We start from the raw sequence: 19,574 nt of genomic DNA, 5'->3' as shown, positions 1-19,574 counted from the left end.
ACCATTACTTGGCTTCTTTTCCAACAAAATCTTATGGTATAAAATTCCCTAGAACTTCTAGCAGGCACATTTATTTTTCTAAACCTCTGAATAAGTACTTAAAGCCATAAAATGGAAACTAATTTACAACAGGAAAATGGTAATTCATTGTAAGAAAGGATTCTCAATAATTCTTCTTTTACAATTATTTGTCCAGTGAGAGCAGACAAACTTTACACTGGAAGCCCCGAATATATCTGTCTCTCTTTAAATACACAAACTGAAAAAAAAACTCACAAATGTGAATTTCTGAGGTTTAATTATAAAGTAGATATATTTTCTTATTTAAGATATAAAGATTGTTAGCTGGAAGTTTCTATAATTTGAAAATAGTCAGCTGTAACCATAGCAACGGCGAGTGTATCATAATTTCATGTTTGATTACAATTTTCCTCTAAAAAATGTTGCCCTTTATGAGGAAAAATAAATTCACATTGATGAGGTCTGAACTATAAAATTACAGCTAGGGACATACGCCTGCAAACCAATTGCCAGAGCTATGAGGTCATCTTCTTAATTACTCAATTAGAGGGAAGGACAGTTAAGGAATCCACCTATACTCTTATATGCAATCAGAGGGGGAAAAAAGAATTACATTATAAAAAAATTTGTTTAAAGCAATATGGTTGCTTTATTTTAAAGTTTCAGAATTTAACCAATCTTCTATAATATTACAGCTATTGTCTGAGGGAACAATTTTAAAAAATTAATTTATATATATCTTTTCTCTTTAAAAGTAAAGATTTACTCTGGTTTGTTAATTCACTCATTGATATCATATTCACTACATTATAAATACCCACAGTAGTCCAAGAAAATTAATATAAGAGATTAAGCAAAATGAACAGGATTTCAAGGTGGATGTAGTCATCAATTATTGTTTCTTCTTCAAATTAGATCTCATTCATTTACTTCCTCGATTCTATCATCCTATCCAGTTTGGTTAAGCATTAACCAGTGTTTAATTTTCTTTTCTGACAGAACAAGAAAAGTTATGGAAAGCCCTGGCTGATGTGGCTCAATGGATTGAGCACCAGCCTGCGAAGCAAAGGGTTGCAGGTTTGATTCCCAGTCAGGGCACATGCCTGGGTTACAGGCCAGGTCCCCAGGAGAGGGTGTGCAAGAGGCAACCACACACTGAGGTTTTTCTTCCTCTTTCTCTTCCTTCCCCCTCTCTCTAAAATTAAATAAATAAAATCTTTAAAAACAAGAGTTATAGAAAAATCATCTTTAAGGAATCTCTTAATTTGCTTCCCAAATAGGTTTACTATGAAGCATACTAAATACATAAAAGATACAGTAAATTTTGTCACCTCATCAAGGTGTAATAGTGTCATAACTGATCATCTGAAGCTGGGACTTCCTTCTAGCCAGGCTGATGGGACTCCAGAGGTTTAAAACTAGGGGGCTTAGGGAGGAAGAGGGGGGGAGAAGAAAATGGGCCATTCAGGAAAGAGCTGCTTGGGATAGGCTTAAAGAACCTGGGTCCTGAGAAACGTCCAGAGGCTCTGATGATGGGAGAGGGAAATAGAAGAATAAGCCAAGTGGTGGTAGGGCAATTCCCTGACAAAAAGAGAAAGCATACACTTCAAGAACACAGGACCACTGGGGCCCGGGAGCACAGCAGGATGAGGGGTGGCGGGGGCTGGCCCCTGCAAGGAATACAGGCTCACGTTTGGGCTTCGCAGGGAAACAGCCAACTGTCACACCAATGACAGAGAGGTGAGAGAAAGAGAGGTAATTAAGGGCAGCAGAACATTTAATCACTGATTCTAAAACAGCCTTCAGATAAAATTAGAATTCACAATCAGAATTACAAGAAAATGCACAGATTATTGCATTTTCTGCAAAAGATATGTAAAAAACATGTCACCTCCGTGGAGTATCTTTTTGTATCATGTCTGTGTTGATGTTCTGCTACATTGGCCACAGTCCCAGCCAACTGATAAAGGTCTTGTTCCACTGGAGCTCCCACGAAGTTCAGCATTGGGGGCTCCCAACCATTGCGGAACCGTGGGACGTACGGTGGAATAAATTGTTCTTTTGGCCACTCTGCTCTGTTGAAGGACATTAAGACACACAAACAATAAAATTAAGAAATGCACTCATGATCAAGATTATCTTTAGTAGTCTGGCCATAAAACACAGAAACAAATGCATAAAACAACAGAAACAAGGCATACCTAGTCTGCTCTCCTTCCACCAAAAAAGGGATTCTGGTAAAGATGTTCATACTCACACATAATACGTATAAAATGAAAGGAAGACTGAGTTCTGCTTTGTCACCTGTTCTCACCTGAACAATGTCTCAATTCCCCATTAATTGAACTTTTAAACATGGATATAGGCTTTCAAAAATTTGGGAAGGAAATGTGTAGCTAGATATGTACTATGTATTTGGACCATGTTTCTCTAGCATCTGAAGTAGTTTCAAATTATCCTCTTTCCCTTCATCCCCCTCCCATCATGATGAAATCTCCTGATATTAGATAGTTTTCAAAAGAAGAACAGCAGAAAATGTTCTTAAGATTTATGTTTGTTTTAATTTATGAAATCCCCTAAAATGAAACATTACTGATTTCATAAACTAAATGTATCAGCTACATTTCAATCAATAAAATCAAGTTAGGACTAATCTGTAATCCTCACCATACCTGTTCGTTATTGAGTGACTCTGAGTGACACTTACTTCTGCAGGCTCCTAATAATTCATGAACCATACACATAAGTAGGACAGAAATTATAGCTTCATTTCTGCTAACATATGTTTTATCTTTCACACATGACTTAACTCTTCAGATTATACTTTTACTATGATGAAATTAGCCATTATATTCAGATTAGTATGTACCTTTATGATTATTTATATATTCAGGAGTTCTTAAGCCAGTGTATTCATTTCCTAATATTCTTAAAAATTAAAATATTTTCTCTAAGCTTATCAAAACATCACAATCTACATGACCCCAATAGATTTAAGAAATCTATTTCATCAGTTTTTACATGCTATGGTATATAAATAGTATGATACAGTGTGTTATATTAATATATAAGTAATACAAATAAATTTGATAACTGCAATAACAAAAACAATAACTGCAGCGCTTTTAAGGAGTATTCTGCTTGGTAAACCATTCAATGTATAAACCATATTCTAACAAAAGCAGTTGCCAAAATCTAAAATGTAAGTGGGAATGGTTTATGTTTCAAGAGAAGAAAAGAATGAAAAGAAAATGTGAACTAGGCCATTACTTTCAGGATCACAAAAGCATCAGGAAGCCAAGCTACTAAGTGACCAGAGTGAACGATTCACCTTAAGTACTGAAAGAAGTAAAAGATTTGGGAAAACGAGGAAAGCAAAAATTATTTATTCCCATATAATAAAAAAAACTTTTATAACTTACTTGGCTCAGCAAATGTTAACACTGCAATTGTTAATGATTTGTTTTCCATGATGACTTTATTGACAAGATACAATTCTTAAAACTACCCCTCCTTCTTCCTCCTTTCTATTCCTACTACAACAATTCTAGCTCCAGGTCTGACTTGGGGTGTGAACACACAATACAATAGACAGATGATGTATTACAGAAATATACGTTTAAAACCTACATAATTTTATTAATTAATATCACCCCAATAAGCTTAATAAAATTTTTTAAAAAATAAAAATAATTAACCTCTACTATAGCGTTATCATCCCAAAGGGCCTCTTTGCCTCTAGTTAATTCTGTCCTTGTCCTTACTAGACTTGAAAGGTCACTAACAGAGTGGCCTTTCTAAAACACGTGTGTCTCTGTCACACTCTGCTTTGCAAGGTCATCGGTTCTCCACAGCCCGCAGAGCCTTGCGGCAGTCCCACAGCATGGCATCAGAGCCTTCGTAACCCAGCCCCGCTCATTCCTGTATGTCTCATTAACACCCCTCCTCTTCCCCGTTCTCCGTAGTCACCCACAGTCTCCTGCTTCAATGCCAGTTCTTATTTGAAAGCTACCGACCCTCCTCTCTAAGTCCTCCTCCTGACTGCTTCACCTTGCCAACCAACAGCAGTTTGTTTATGAGTCACCTTGGCATTGATCATGGATTATATCATGGATCATGCTTCTATCCTTTCCACTAGGCGTTTAGCCTTTTATGAGTTTAGGTTTTTCCATCTATAACACCAAGTCCTTCAACCATAGATGGTTAATAAATGTGTTGTTAGATCATGTATTAAACAAAGAACAGTAAGTATGATAGGTATTAAACACTAAACTCATATATATTTACCTGGCTTTCATCCAAGTTTCTCCCAAGGAAATCCACAGCTGCCTTTCATCGATATTGACAGTATAATTCAAGAAATCAATTGCGTCCTTAGTCAACAGGGGACTGAGTACTGAACTGGCTAGTTCAGGACCTCCTGTTGCCTGTACCACCTAAAATAACAATAAATTATTTTTTAGCAAGAAAATGGTAATTATTTATATATTTTCAAAAGCCAAGCCAAAAACAAGTACTGGTTTTATATACTCAAATTAAATTTTGATGTTGCACAATGTCCTATTGAGTGGAAAACAGCTTGCCAAATCATTTTGTCTGGCCTACTGGTGTGTAATAATCTGTAACAAAAACTTAATAATTTAACAGCTTTCATAGAATCTGTCTATGACTGTACTTTATTTGGAAAATACTAACGTCTATGAAGAAAACTCTAGATCAGAGAGTTTAATAAACTTTACTTAAAAAAATGTATCTCTACTGCAAATCTATTAGGCCAAACCTGAAAAATACGGTCCTAGAAATGAAGACTATAGAGAAAAACATGCTCAGGTTAACAGTCTGTGGCTGTGCCTATAAAGACATACAAAAAATAAAAGGATCCAGAGAGAAAGGTGAAAGAATGTATTTTTTCACAGAATTTAATTCCAGAAAATTGTCCTCATTTGAAATGGATAATTTAATGACTACCAGAAACAAAGAGCTGTTAACTCTCTGATAAAGTAATGGTAAGTGGATCTCCAAAAATTGCTTCGAATTTACTTCTCAGGGGCTACTTCTTGGCTAAGGAATGGTAGTTTTCTCTGAGATCAGAAACCAGAGCCCTCTTATAAAAATCTCACCTTCCCAGAAATATGGCACAAGAAAAATGGAATTTTTTTTTGAATGGTGCCAGACCAAGAGTCAATTTCTCCCCAGTCATCCAGGTGTTCTGAGCCAGCTATGCTGTTGGATACCTCTGTGTATTCGCTCATGCTGCTTCCCAGCTTCATAGAAGAGGGGGTTCCTGAGTAGGTGTACCTCTGATGCAACTCGGTGTCCCCAAAATCATGCACACACATTAGTAACAAATTGCATGGTAAGTTATGGCTTATTTTTCAGTTTCTCCTCCCTCGAGGACTTGACCAAGACCTATCTGACTTTGAATTGCAGAAGACACAGTGTTAAGGGAATGAATAAAAACAAACAAAAGAGCGCTGGCTGGTGTAGCTCAGTAGATTGAGAGCGGGCCTGCAGACCAGTCAGTCAAGGTTCGATTCCCAGTCAGGGCACATGCCTGGGTTGCAGGCCAGTTCCCAGTGGGGGACACACGAGAGGCAACCATACATTAATATTTCTCTCCCTCTCTACGTCCCTTCCCCTCTAAAGATAAATGAGTGAAATATTTAAAAAAAAACAAAAGAAAAAACAAAGGATAGGGAAGGTAGGCTCTTATTTAACAGCAAAATCTATCTTGACAGCCTGACAGTAATTTCTTTTTTCCGAGCCCTATTAGCAATTCCAGTAAATACGTAGGGATGACTATGAGGAAACAGTAAGAGTAAAGGAGTAGAGGAATAGTAAAATCTTTGTTTTAACAGAGGGAAGAGGGAATACAACGAAAGGAGGTAAATGAAAGGCTACAGGCATACTTCCCTCTCAGGAATGGGAGCAGGCACGTGTGTATGCATTGTGTGCAGTGGGTTAGCTCGTGGACAGATGCTGAGGATAGAGGGAGGGACCCGCAAGACTGAAAGCCACTAAACTTTGTCTGGCTCATAGTCGGCCCCGAATAAGCGTTCCTTCCCATCTCCAAGTCAAATGTCTGGGGCTGTACAGGCGGAACATTCATACAAAGTCATTTTTGAGGAAAAATAAATAAATAAATGTTTTTAGATATATAGCATAATCAGAAAGACTAAATTTTCTATGTTATGGAAACCAGTCCCATTATTTTAGACTCCTACTCTATGTAATGACTAGGTACCTACTCATCATCTGTAAAGGTGTGAAGTGAAGGAGAGGAGATGGCAAAAATTGCTTTATAAACAATACTTCCTAATACTCAAATGTGTTAAAGAACAAAAAATATAGATTTTGTCAATCAGCTAGTATCAGTTTCTCTATATGAATGGCCTTGATCTAGTTTTTAAAAGGCTTATACAGCAAGAATTATTCAACAATAACTAGACAAATAGAAATCTGATGTTCTATGTATAGCAGGAACATATGGAAGCATTCATAAATTACTGATGTCATCTTGGACTTTCATTTTTTGATCTCTTATTGCCCAATTCTGATATTCATGCTAATAATGCTACTTACTTTCCTATGTTTGTAAAGCAATACTCATTTCATATTCTACTTCAGGCCTTGTCTAGTTATCCTTGGTAAAAAGAATGAGATTTATTCCTTTTTATTACTTGGATTCTCCCTTTTCCTCACTTTCTCTGATACCCAAGTACAAGGTATGAGAAATGCTGAATTTGCTCCATTTTTGATAAAGATTGAAGAACTCAACGACCTCAGTCTTCATATGCTCTAAATCAAAAGTAGCAACATATATCTGCTTCATATAGTTCCTTTTCCTACTCTTTAAAAAAATCACAGGAGTAATACGCAGAGCAATACTAGCAATCATCATTACTGCTATTGTCATTCTATAAAGTAATCCTTTGCGCTTTCACTCATGGGGTGAATCACTCATGGTCACTCCACACATTTCTGCCCTAGCCCCAGAAGTAAGAAACTGTCCCCCTGGAAGTTTTTAAAAGAAAATTCTACCTTCTTTCTACTTCTTTCTCATCCGTCCTCCCCTCAAACAGGGAAATGACCTGTATCAATAGAAAAGGTGATTCGCAGCCCAGGCTCTTTTCGGATCTGTCCGCATGTAAGGCCTACAACTGTTCATCTACTATCTGTTGCCATGCCTTCCCCAAACTCCAGCACTTTCCTTCGTGTGCCCTTAAATATCATTCTAGTTCATTCTCCCAGCTCTTTTGTAGGACAAGGTGGTTGCACATAATGTCAGTTTAGAAAAACCACTACTACTATTTCTAAAGATAAGAAATGTAAAATGGGAAGGGAAGGACATAATTGTGCCCACTTCATTCAGTGTAAAAGGAAAGAACATACCTGGGTATTAAAATTCTAGAAAATTAAGATGTGTATCTTGGGTCCTGGTCTATGACACAAGTGGTAATACTCTTCATAGGATAACATTTCAGCTCCTTCACGAAGGGAAGTGTTCCCAACATACCATTTTGTTAGCTTCAAAAATTATACCTTATATAAGACTACACATGTACGAGAAGGAAGTTTTCTGGGGAGAATATTGTGTTAGGTGCACATCACTGTACCAAGAACATAGTGTGAAGGCCAAAGACTGCTAACTGTCCCCCAGTGTCCATTCTCCTCTTCCTCCTTCTAGAAGGAGAAGACTGCATTTAGATGCATACATAGCCACTCAGAAGGAAACCGTGTTCTTTTAGTGTTAGGTGTGGAAGTTCAGTGTTTCAGGCTAACTGGATAATGGCAGAAATTATCTGTTGAAGTCCAGAGTTACCTCTTTAAAGACAAGACTGTCTCACGGACAAAGCCAAAGCGGGGTAGAGTTGAGGGTGGGAGGTGGAGGTGGATGGGGTAAGGGGAGGCTGGAGACAACTGTACTTGAACAACAATAAAAAAAAGACTGCAAAAAAAATAAAATAGACAAACCTGTCTTTCTTTGCCTTTGCACAGTACTTACAAGGACATGGAGATAAATTTCCACCCTAGACAGCTAACATAACAGCTCACTTCTTCCTCTTGGAAACATTCTTCTTCATTTGGCTTCTAGAATACCACAATAAACTTGTGTTTTGTTTCTTTTATTTATTTATTTACTTACTTACTTATTTACTTTGTTGTTCAAGTATAGTTGTCTCCATTTTCACCCCACCATGTCCCCCCACCCTCTCATCCCCACCTCCCACCCTCGAACCTACCCCCTTTGGCTTTGTCCATGTATCCGTCCTTTACACATGTTCCTCGATGGCCTTTCCCCTATTATCTCCTATTATCCCCCTCCCTGCTCCTCTCTGGTTACTGTCAATGTATTCTGTATTTCAATGTCTCTGGTTGTGTTTTGCTTGCCTGTTTGTTTTGTTGATCAGGTTCTGCTTATAGCTGAGATCATATGGAATTTGTCTTTCACATCCTGGCTTATTCCACTTAGCATAATGCTCTCCACTTCCATCCATGCTGTTGCAGAGGGTAGGAGCTCCTTCGTTCTCTCTGCTGCACAGTATTCCTGCTGCACAGGAATCAGTCTCTCTGCTGCACAGTATGTGTAAATGTACCACAGTCTTTTGAGCCACTCACATACTGATGGGCACTTAGGTTGCTTACAAAATAAACTTGTGCTTCTTCTTTTTGCTGGTCCTTCCCATTCTCCTCACACTGAAACAGCCTGAAGCTTTATTAGTCCTTACTCTTTTTTTTTATCTACAATTACTCCCTTGGTGACATCATCCGATTTCATGGCTTTAAATGCCTTCTACATGTAGATGACCCTCAAATTTGGAACTACAGGCCCGATTTCTCCACTGAACTCCAAATTCAAATATTCAACTACATTTTCAAGTTTTTCCATCTGGATATATCTTAATCTTCACACGACTTAAACTGAATTCCTTATCTTTCTCAAAAAACCTATTTTTGAATGTTTTGAATCCCAGGTTTCACTCTCTCAGTTAATAACCAGTCCATCCTTTAGTCTTAGGCCAAAAACTTTTGTGACATCCTTGGCTCCTGTGCAGTGCATCCAATCTACCATCAGATCTTGTTGCTTCAATGATTTATAACCAGAATCTGACTTCTTCTCATTACCTCCAATATTACTTGGTCCAAAAACCATAATCTCTCATCTGGATTGTTTTAATATCCACCTCAGTTCCCTCTTCCCCCAAATTTCTAAATATTGCAGCCAGAACGACCCATTTTTGTTGAAACCCTTCCAAAAGTGCCAAAGGTTTCACAATCATATATAAGGACCAAAAAGTATGTCTGCCTACTAATTTGTTGACTTCATCTCCTTCTAAATGAGATCTCCTCCCTTACTCTGTTCAAGTCACAATACCTATTTATTCCAAGAACATTACTTACACGTTATCGTTCAAGAGCATTTGCATTAGCTGTTCTCTGCCTGGAATTCTCTTTCTTCAGAAATCCACATGACTCATTCTTCACTTTGTTGGCTCAAATGACACCTTTTCAGTGAACTGTTCCCTCAACCAACCCTATTCAAAAACTGTAACACACACACACGTACACACACCTGAAACACTCCCTGGTCACTTGCCCTGTTACATTTTTTTTCACACAGCATTTATTTTTCACGAACTGTGTTAGTTATATATTTATTTAGTTTACTGTTCGTCCCTCCATACTAAAATATAAGTTCTGAGAGGGTAAGAATTTATATCAGTTTTGCTCCCGATGAGCTACTAATAATACCAAGCACACAGCAGGCTGTCAATTAGTATTTGTTGAATAAATAAACAAATGAACAAATGACTGAATCAGAGACAGCTCAGGTGATAAACGAACACCTCAAAGAAAAGAATCTGGGTCTTGGAACAACATCGTGGAGAAACGCCACTCATTCAGCACTAGACCCTTGATGCCTAGCCCATTTTGTGAGAAAGAGAAAAATGTCTATGCTACTCAAGCCATTTATACTAGAATCTACTGAAACACTAGTATCTAACAAATCTTTACTTCTTTTCATTTCCCTAGCTCTGTCACGGACATAAATGTTCTCAGCTATAAAGTAAGGTGTTTAAAATACATCATTTCCAAAGCTCTTTAAACTCTCAAATTTCACATTCTCAGTGTTTACACAGAAGGCAAGTAACAAAGAAAAACTGTCTAGATAATTTAAATAGACACTTGGGGCTAAAAAACATACTAATAATGGTTACTTTCTTCAATTCAGAAAATCTTACCATATTTAATGGAGTAAATAAAAAATGAACCAGATCTGCAGCACTAGGGTTCTGAATATGAGACTTCAATTTGGCCTGTAACATTAAGAATACAGACAAACATATTACTATGACATAACTGAGCAAAAGACAAACATTCAAGAATGTCCAATACAGACTAAGATGAAGAGTTCTTTACTCCTAGATTCACCTAGCAGTATATTAATTAAGCCTGGGTGAGTCAGATTAGGATAATTTAGTTGAAAAAAAAGGAGTCAGTTTTTTAAAATCAGGTCTCTTAGATATACATATTTTATCACCTTTTGTTCCATTTAAAGGCAAATAAAAACATATATACAAAAAAATCCAGGAGAACAATTTACCTCTTATTTTAATCAGCAACACCCTGGCTTGACTTTGATCTCCTTTATTTGTTTCTTTTAGTTACATATAAATTGCACTTACCAGAAGGTTAAATCCATGTTTAAACTTTTGAAAACAGTCAATAAATTCATCAGGGGGTGGAGGTTTTGCCCGCAGAGTTAAAACACCCTCTAAAGAAATAAGGAGGAGAAGGGGTAGGTGAGAGCAGATTGCCAAAAAATACACAAAGTGAAAACATACAATCAAAACACATTTATGTCTATAAAGTTTGATGATCACACCAGGTATCACCAGCTACTACTTACTCTGCCACATCTCACAGTCTGACTATAACAAATTAAGATAATCCAACATTTGAATGGATTCCATTCCTTTAGGCACCACCAATTGCTCATTAGACTCCATAAATTTATATTGCAGCCCTTCTTCTTTTTTAAGTATATTTTATTAATTATCATATTACAGTTGTCCCAATTTTTATCCTTCCTTTCATCTCCCTCCACTCTGTACTGCCCTCCCACCTTGCAGCATTCCCCCGGCCCACCCAAATTCATGTCCTTGGGCTGTACATATACATTCTTTGGCTTGTCCAATTCCTATTCTATTCTTAAACTCCCCCTGTCAATTTTGTGCCTACCTATTCTGCTTCTTATATACATATATACAAAAATTATATATATATATATATATATATGACCTGAATATACTTTTGGAGGGTTATGATAAAAATATTCAAATCCACTGACATTTTAACAAAATGTCAATCCTTTTATTAACAAAATAATGAGGTTCAATATTTACAATAAAATAAATCCAAATATGACAAGAATAGAGCTGTGACTTTCTTTACCAGACATTAACGACAAACACAGCCACTACTTGAATCCCAGAGTCTTTTTAACTCAGGTCAAGAATCCTGTGTCTTTCTTTACTATAGCCAACTCAGAACCAAAAAGGGACTACTCCCTAGGTGAATCCAGTCTCTCCCCAAGTTGCTGGTGCTACCCCCAAAACTATAAAAGGAATCTTGGACAACAGTGTGGCGATAGCAGGGGTGGGGAGAGGCAGGGAGGCACTGTTATGTAAAAGGAGATCAAATGGTAATAGAAGAAAACACATTAAAAGGAACCTCGGTTCACTGTCAATGGAGTTTTTCTGAGCAGTTCACAAGGGCAGAAACGGCCTACCACTGGAGCTCTGGTTGGTTTTTAGAAGACAAAATCATCTAACTTACCTCCTGGTCCTTTCCTTTTACCTTTCTTAGTTTTCTTCCTTTTAGCAAGCTCAGAAAATGCTTCAGCTGCTTTTTGGAGTTTTGTGATAAAAAATTCAATGTCATCCAAAATGTGGTTTAAGATTTGCTGAAATGAGAAATTATGTAATTAAATATAAAACACAACAATTTTTTGGCTTGGCTATATACAGTCAGTAAAGAAAAAGTCAGAAAGTTAAAAAAAATTAAAGAAAAAAACACTTCCTACATGCAAATTTCAAGTTTATTACCAATTCTGAGAATTGAACTAAATATACCTGTCGACAAAGTCTGACATTTACATTTTTGTTTAGCTTAATTTTGCTCTCTTTTCAATACCACAAAGAAAACATTCAGCAATACCTTTTCAGATCATTAATTATTTTCAATTACTCTAATTTCCTCATAGTGTTCTCCACATAAAGTAAAAAAATAATTCTAAGGAACATTTCGTTAGTAAAGCACTGAGCATTTCTGTTTTTCTAATGAATGCACCAATGAAACAACAACAATATTATGTCATAGGATTAAAGGTATATAAAATGCTGTGATAACCTAATAAACATGTGGATAATCTACAACAATAGGCATTATGAATTCTACATGGTAAAACAAAATTAATGAACTATGCTTTCACCGATCATCAGATCAGTTTTGATTATCTTGTATACTATAAGTCTTAGTTGACTTTCTCTAGTACATGTGAAACATTACATTCTTCTAATTAAAAACTAGAAAGTGGGATTAAACAAACTTTTAAGTATAACAAATAATCATGCACTATAAAATTTAAATTCCAAACTTCAAATTCTTAAGTTTTGTTTCCCATTGAATATGAGCATAGCATAAAAAGTAATTATACTGACGACATACTTTGTGATTACATCACAGAGCACTGCCTTTCTTGCAAGTAAATTACTATGGAAAAAAAAATAAATATAGCCTTATCCTTCATAAGAAATTAAAATTTACATATGTACCTTTAAAAGTACCACTTAACTTCTTTTAACTTTCAGGTATTATAAAATATTCTCAATAAATTCCAGTAAGACACATTAAAAATACTTCAATTACGAACTTAAAATTGTTAACAAAAATGAAAAATCTTTAAATCTTATAATTCCATTTAAATTCCTTTGTAAACTAGTGACTATGTTAATTCTATTTATTATTCATTAAAGATTTACATAAAGTCTACTAGTTAAATATTGCCATAAAGGCAAAAACAGTTAAGAAGAAAAATAATTCAAAGGGCATAACTACCACTAAAAAGAGAAAATACAGTTTCTACAAAACATCTTTATTTAATCAACTTTGTTTTCCTTGCAAATATTTTTTCCTCTGTTAAAGTAAAGCCAGTGATCTGCAGATGAATGCTACACTCACCACATCTCTGTCAATTCGGGCTGCCATCACCTCCGGCGTTTCTTCATGCCCATGGTACTGCCTTAGTCTCTCGACTACAGAAAGAAGAATCGTAACCCTTTCAATCTGTTGTCTAAGTAATATCAATATAGATAATTAAACAAAGGCTAGAAACTGATTACAGAAGAGCCCACTTGCAAAAGGGAACACCTCCACTGGATACAAAATCAAAACTCTGCTCTCATCTATGACATGAATCCTTGCCAAGAGTAACAGAAGTATTTGGGCAGAGCTCAGTACTTGCTTTTCACCTTTAAGTTTTTTTTTAACCTATAATTTCCCCTCTAGTCTCCCTCTTCCCTATGTCAGCTGCCTATGAAACCAACCCTAACTTAGGACCCTCTAGTTCTTAACCAAGAAATATAAACCCACATTTAAGCACCTACTTCACAAACAGTGGCCAAATAATTCTAATGCAACAGAGCTTCTAATTTTTATATATTCCAACACCGTGACTGCAATACATTTTGGGGATTCTGACAGTAAAATGTTTCTTAAAATTCTAGTTGTCATCAAACTTAAAACCCACAATCCTGGGATCATTAATTTTAAATCATATTCTTTAAAATTATAAATATCTGCAGAAACTTGTAAATTAAAGAATAAATGTCTTAAAAGCATTCAAGATGTTAAGTTAGCTCACTTGGCTAAAACGTGATGTTAATCACGAGGTCATTATCATTATCATCATCCTTCCTGGGTGGTATGAGGAAGTTAAAACTACCACTAAACAGAGAAACTGGTACATGTATTTCACAGAAGAGGAACTAAAAAACAAGTATATGTGGAACAGAAAAATGTATCATCACTAATGGAAATACAATTCTTGATATATCATCACGATTCATTCTGTTCAATATAGAGAACTGAAGAAAACATTAAACATTCTACATTGCTATGTTTCTTTCAGGCCTAATTTCCTATAAGTAGAATACTTGTTATAAAATAGGAAAAAAAACCCTAAATCTTAATGAAACTTAATGAGTGGCTATTAAGTATTTTAGGATAATTAGAATTTATTTATAAAATCTTGTAAGTTAAGTGCTACTTTATCTGTGGGGAGCTACTATCTTGGCTATAGTATACACCACCAGCAGCAAGCTGAACTTGAAACACAGCTATTAGGAAGTCCAGATAGGTGAGGTGAGAGGCTGAGGTAAGGGGCAGATGCGGTATTTCTCGGGTTTTTTCAGTGTGTGTGCCTAGCAGCCCCACCACCACTGACACTATTCTACAGAGATCACTTCCGGGGTCAGGCTAGAGCTACCTCAAGGACCCAAAGGAGTTGCTCAGCCAAGAAACAACTCAAAGGAGTTGTTCAGCCAAGAAGGTTTGAGTCAGCCAAACCTTCAGAGGGGCCAGAAAGATAGTTCTTTTGGGGATCTTTCCAACTAAAAACTAGCCTGGATCCACACAGAACCTCACAGGAGTGTTCTGTTCAGCCTAGTAGTAGATTAGTTCTGAAAACTTTGTTATATAGATGAAGTTGCACCAAGTAATTTAGACAAATTCTAATAAGACCAGGAAGCCATAATTTTTTCACAGACAAAATGAATTAATAGAAATTTATATAATCCCTAAACACAGAACCTGTTATAAAGTTAAAATAACTAATAATTCTGTTACTTTATTTTTAAAAAATACATGTTTCAAAGATTTCTTTCTTTCACCTGTTTGGTAGCTGAGCTTATGCATAAATCTCTGAAAATAACTTTAAGGATATAAGAAATACAAATAAAATGAGCCCTGGCTGGTGTAGCTCAGTGGATTGAGCACAGGCCTGTAACTAGAGGATCGCGGTTCGATTCCCAGTCAGGGCACATGCCTGGGTTGCAGGCCAGTTCCCTGCAGGCCAACTCCCAGCAGGGGACACACAAAAGGCAACCACACATTGATGTTTCTCTCCCTCTCTCCTTACCCTCTAAAGATAAATAAATAAATAAAATCTTTAAAAAAAATAAATAAAATGAAAAGTATTTCAGAAAGTAAAATGATCTCAATTTGGTAAAAAAAAAGAGAACCACCACAAATTATTCTTACTACATTGTAATAGTTGTAATAGATACTATTAGAGATATTAATTGCTTTCAGATTCACAGCAACCCATGAGTTATTTATTATCCGCACTGTATTATCCATAAGTGATGCTGAAGCTCGGGCAGATAAAACTGTCCAAGGTCACACAGGTAGAGCCCAGCCTTGCTCCAGAGCTCAACTTTTGACTCACCAGACACAAAGTACAGTCCAATGCCACTCACCTTGGCAATCAAGTTCTACTCATCTATACTGACAGACATCCTCTATGAATGATGCTTTACCTACACAGGACAAGTGATTAAGGAAGTTTCACTGAACTAGGAGGCAAAACGGGGGGCTCTAGTCCTCCTCAAATTCAAACTTGCTGTATCACAATTTATTCACCCTTAAAATGAGAAGACTGGGCATATTAAATGCCTGAATATTTTAAGGCATTTTTCAGCCATAAAAATTTCAGATTTGATCAAATACTCTGACATATAAAAAGTTACGCTAAATTCTATGCTTATGATTATTTGTTTTTACAAAGACCATCAGGTTAAAATGACAACACATACAAAGGGCCCTCTGACAAGGGTACCCCAGCAGAAACTGCCATTCACCCCTTTGCCACTGCCCTGCTGTCCTTTCCACGCAACCACAGCTAACTTGTCCAAAGGAAAACAGTGGTAAGATAATAAGTAGTGGAAAGAATTTGAAGTATAATCTTAAATTTACAAAAACCTCCTAGTTTCTTGTTCAGTATATATTTTATTACCTCCCATTTAATTATTAGTCAAGTCAAACTTTCTACCTTTGACTACATTTCTCTAAGAAAAAGACTCTAATCTCTAATCCTAACACCATATCTAGTAAACGACTGGTCTGAACTCTCATATAGAATAGTTTTACAGTGTTCAAGCTTAACTTTCCTTTACCTAAGGTTTAAATTTTTAAAACTAACTTCAAACTACAGCCCAGAAATCAGCATCAGAATTCGAAAGCAAGAACTGTGTTGCAACTGTAAGTAAAAGTTCATTAAGTATCAGTTCCTAGAAATACTCACAGTCCCCTTGGTCAGCTGCCCAGGCTGACCAGGCTGCCACCCGACTTCTAACATCCACCTGGGTAACAGTCCCAGGGGGGGCAGGGGCAGGAGCTCTGGGTGGAGGTGGAATACCGGGATCTGCTTTCGAAATCATCCTGAAAACAGTGAGAACAAGTTGAGTTTTTACCATCTCCATTTCTATAATATCAGTTCTCACAACTTACGGTCTCAGTCCTCCAACCTTAAGAAGAACCAGTCAAGGAGTAATACAGAAAGGGTTTTCTAAGTATTCCTTACTATATATAAGAAATACAAAAACTTTAAATTCCACTGAAACCTAGGTTCAACCTTTTTCTGGGTCTCCTGTGATTTGGAAAGGCCACGAACCAGCGCTAGTCCCAATAACCACTCATACTCCTCAGGCCACCCGCCCCTGAAATGCCAATCATCATTCATGACCATGACAACACAGACAGCAGAAGCCACATCAAAGAACAGAAACACGGAGAGAAACAGTCTGCACACACACTGACGAGGAACCTCGGAGGGCAAACGAGTTGAGATTACAGTCTGCAATGTGTAAATTATATCTTCACTGAAAGTAATTTTTATAAGTCTTTAGAGGAAAAAAACACTTACAAACCAATCGATTCTACCCCTTCATTTCTTTTACCTCAGGGCATCAGGCCTCCTCTTCTGCTTGCCTCCTTTACTGTCACTGATTGCACTTTCAATATCTTCAGTGATCAAGTTCGCCTGCGATGAACGACAAGTCCCCACAGAGGTTATGGATTTTCTTCTCTCGACAGGTAGGTTAGAACAGAAAAAGGGACACGTTCCCCCGGAATCAGCGAGTGTCTTGGGGCAGAACAGTGTTCTCCCAAGCTGCTTTCAAAACTCACTCTTTTTTTGATGCTGCACTTTATACTGACAAGATTTAAAAACTGAAGGAATTTTAAAATATTGTTTAGCCTAGATTCCTTTCTTTAGTTTCTAGCTATTCTCGCACAAAGGCAAATACAGAAAGGATTTGCAAAGGTAAAAGTATAATCCTATGCTGAAAATGGAACAAGGTAAATATCACTTCCCGAAAAGAACGGAAGGAGGTAGGAGCACATGTGTGTTGAGGAGCACTCCCCTTCCTCATCCTCAGGATCCACGGGGCACCCACTCAACCGCGGAGACAAATCACGTGGTCCCAGCAGAGTTACTCTCAGTGTGGGACAGAGCCACTATAATCATGGAATGAACCCCAATACTAGGTTGTATCCTTTCGGATAAACACTTTATTTTGTCATTTCAGGTGAAAATGAACATTCTCCAATCAAACAACTTTTTCAACAAGAAAACCTGATTTGGTCTTCTTAGAAATCGACGTGAAATTAGCAGCAAAGAGGTTTATTTTGTTTGATTGTGAAGTTTATTTATAGCCAATGATTATTATTATATATCAGAGTCTCGCTGGGATGTATTCATTGCCTATTTTTGTTCCTGCTTATTTTCTGTAATTATGTATATTTTTCATATATTTATTTTATATTCTTTTACCAAAGCACAGGTAATCATAAAATTTTAGACCTGAAAGGACACTTGAAGATGATCTAATCCGTTCTCCTTCCTTTATAATTCAGTAAACTAAGGAACACCCCTGTGACGGCACGGTCAAGGTCACACTGCAGGTTAGATGAGAGTGTCAGCATGCCCCCCCTCCAGTGTTTTCACCATAGAACATCCTAGTTTCAGGAAGACTCTGCAAATCAGGTCAAAGGCTTTCTCTTATGGGGGAGATTAAAACTGAAGATGCCTAGAAACCCTGAACTTCCTATAGGGGTCTATTTCAAGGACAATTTTGCTGCAAATGTGGGCAGGAACATTGTAAAAGTCCAACTGTAAAGAAACTTTAAACCTCAAAAGTGACATTGCAAGGTGATCCATATAAAAGAAAGTATATCATATCTTACTTTATATTTTCAGTGGGGCTGGAAAAAATTAAGTCTCATGTGAAATATGGCCCCAGTGAGTAAACGTATATAGCTACAGAGTAGTACTTAAAGTGCACTTTGGAATACAAATCTTCAGGATACGGCATGTTACTACTCATAACTATGCTCAACTGTTTTTGCATTCTCACTTAGGCATTACAAATCTTGAGCAATTATTCAAGTCACATAATTAAAGTGGTGAACTTTAAATCAATATCCTAGAAAATATCTAAGTACTTTATTGCAATAATCCATGCTTTGTAATTGGTGTAAAATAATGTGTGATTATTTATTGCCCATGAACCATGATTTCTGTAGAATCAATTTTTAATTATATGTCCAAGTCATTCAATGAATAATTTAATACACTAGCTACCCTTTTAAAAATAAATAGAATACATCTTATTTTTTTAATATCATTCTATCTCCTCTTTATTTACTTGACCTGGAAACCCAAAGTAAGATACTAAAGGATTTGTTTTCCTTACAAAATTGTGGGAAACTAAAACTCTAGTACCCACTAACCATATGACTGGAGTACATAATTCCAAAGCTGCCAGAACACCTGCTTAAAGGAAAAGACAGTTCACTGCTCTTTTACCTTAACCTCATCACACTGGAATAGATGCAGATCCGGCTTGTTCTGAGTGGGCTCTTTGCACACCAGGGCGAGAACTGAATCATAGTTACAGGAGTGCATCACAGCTTGGCAGTGCTGGATTGTATTCAAAGGAAAATTCTCCAGTTCATTCTACAAAGTCAAAAAATATAATTTGCTTTATTTTTTATTGAATATATAAAATCTATTCCACAAAGAGCTCTCAGCATTGTACAAATAATTTTTAAAGTACACAAATCATATTGACAATGAATATTAATAAACCCTTGTAAACGTGGAGGATGAGTAGGTACAAGGCTGGGCTAGATGGTAAGTGAGAGAAAGAGCAATAAAAATACAGAAATTTAGTAGAGAAGTGTAATTACGTTCTTAATAAACACTGAATTTAACATTACTGATTTCCTCAGATTATAAGGTAGAGATGATGTCTTTAACAGCAAAAAAAAAGTAAACTGAGAGCTCTTTCCAAATTACTCACCATCTCACATGGTATTCTTTCCCATCTGGTTATGCAATGCCAGATTTTTTTCAACTTGAACACTCAATAGTCAATACCACAAATATGCATACATACATACATACAAATGTTAGGCTAAGAATAATA

General features: G+C 36.5%; 1 protein-coding gene across 5 annotated transcripts in view; it reads right to left on the bottom strand.

The window, feature by feature from the left end:
• The window catches only part of EPS8 (EGFR pathway substrate 8, signaling adaptor), a 168,688-nt gene that overhangs the window by 31,781 nt on the left and 117,333 nt on the right, over positions 1-19,574 (bottom strand). For all 5 annotated transcript variants that reach the window (XM_037033975.1, XM_037033978.1, XM_037033976.1 and 2 more), the window contains 9 exons: positions 18,953-19,102; positions 17,043-17,125; positions 16,388-16,524; positions 13,267-13,340; positions 11,863-11,989; positions 10,710-10,798; positions 10,266-10,340; positions 4,309-4,457; positions 1,913-2,096 (listed from right to left, as the gene is read on the bottom strand). In XM_037033975.1, the coding sequence (XP_036889870.1) occupies positions 1,913-2,096; positions 4,309-4,457; positions 10,266-10,340; positions 10,710-10,798; positions 11,863-11,989; positions 13,267-13,340; positions 16,388-16,524; positions 17,043-17,125; positions 18,953-19,102 (1,068 nt within the window). The remainder of the gene's footprint in view (positions 1-1,912; positions 2,097-4,308; positions 4,458-10,265; positions 10,341-10,709; positions 10,799-11,862; positions 11,990-13,266; positions 13,341-16,387; positions 16,525-17,042; positions 17,126-18,952; positions 19,103-19,574) is intronic.

The sequence above is a fragment of the Sturnira hondurensis genome, unplaced genomic scaffold (assembly GCF_014824575.4).
Source record: "Sturnira hondurensis isolate 20B ecotype Veracruz unplaced genomic scaffold, ASM1482457v3 Scaffold0021795, whole genome shotgun sequence".
Lineage (NCBI taxonomy): Eukaryota > Metazoa > Chordata > Mammalia > Chiroptera > Phyllostomidae > Sturnira > Sturnira hondurensis.
This window is presented reverse-complemented; position numbering and strand designations above follow the sequence as displayed.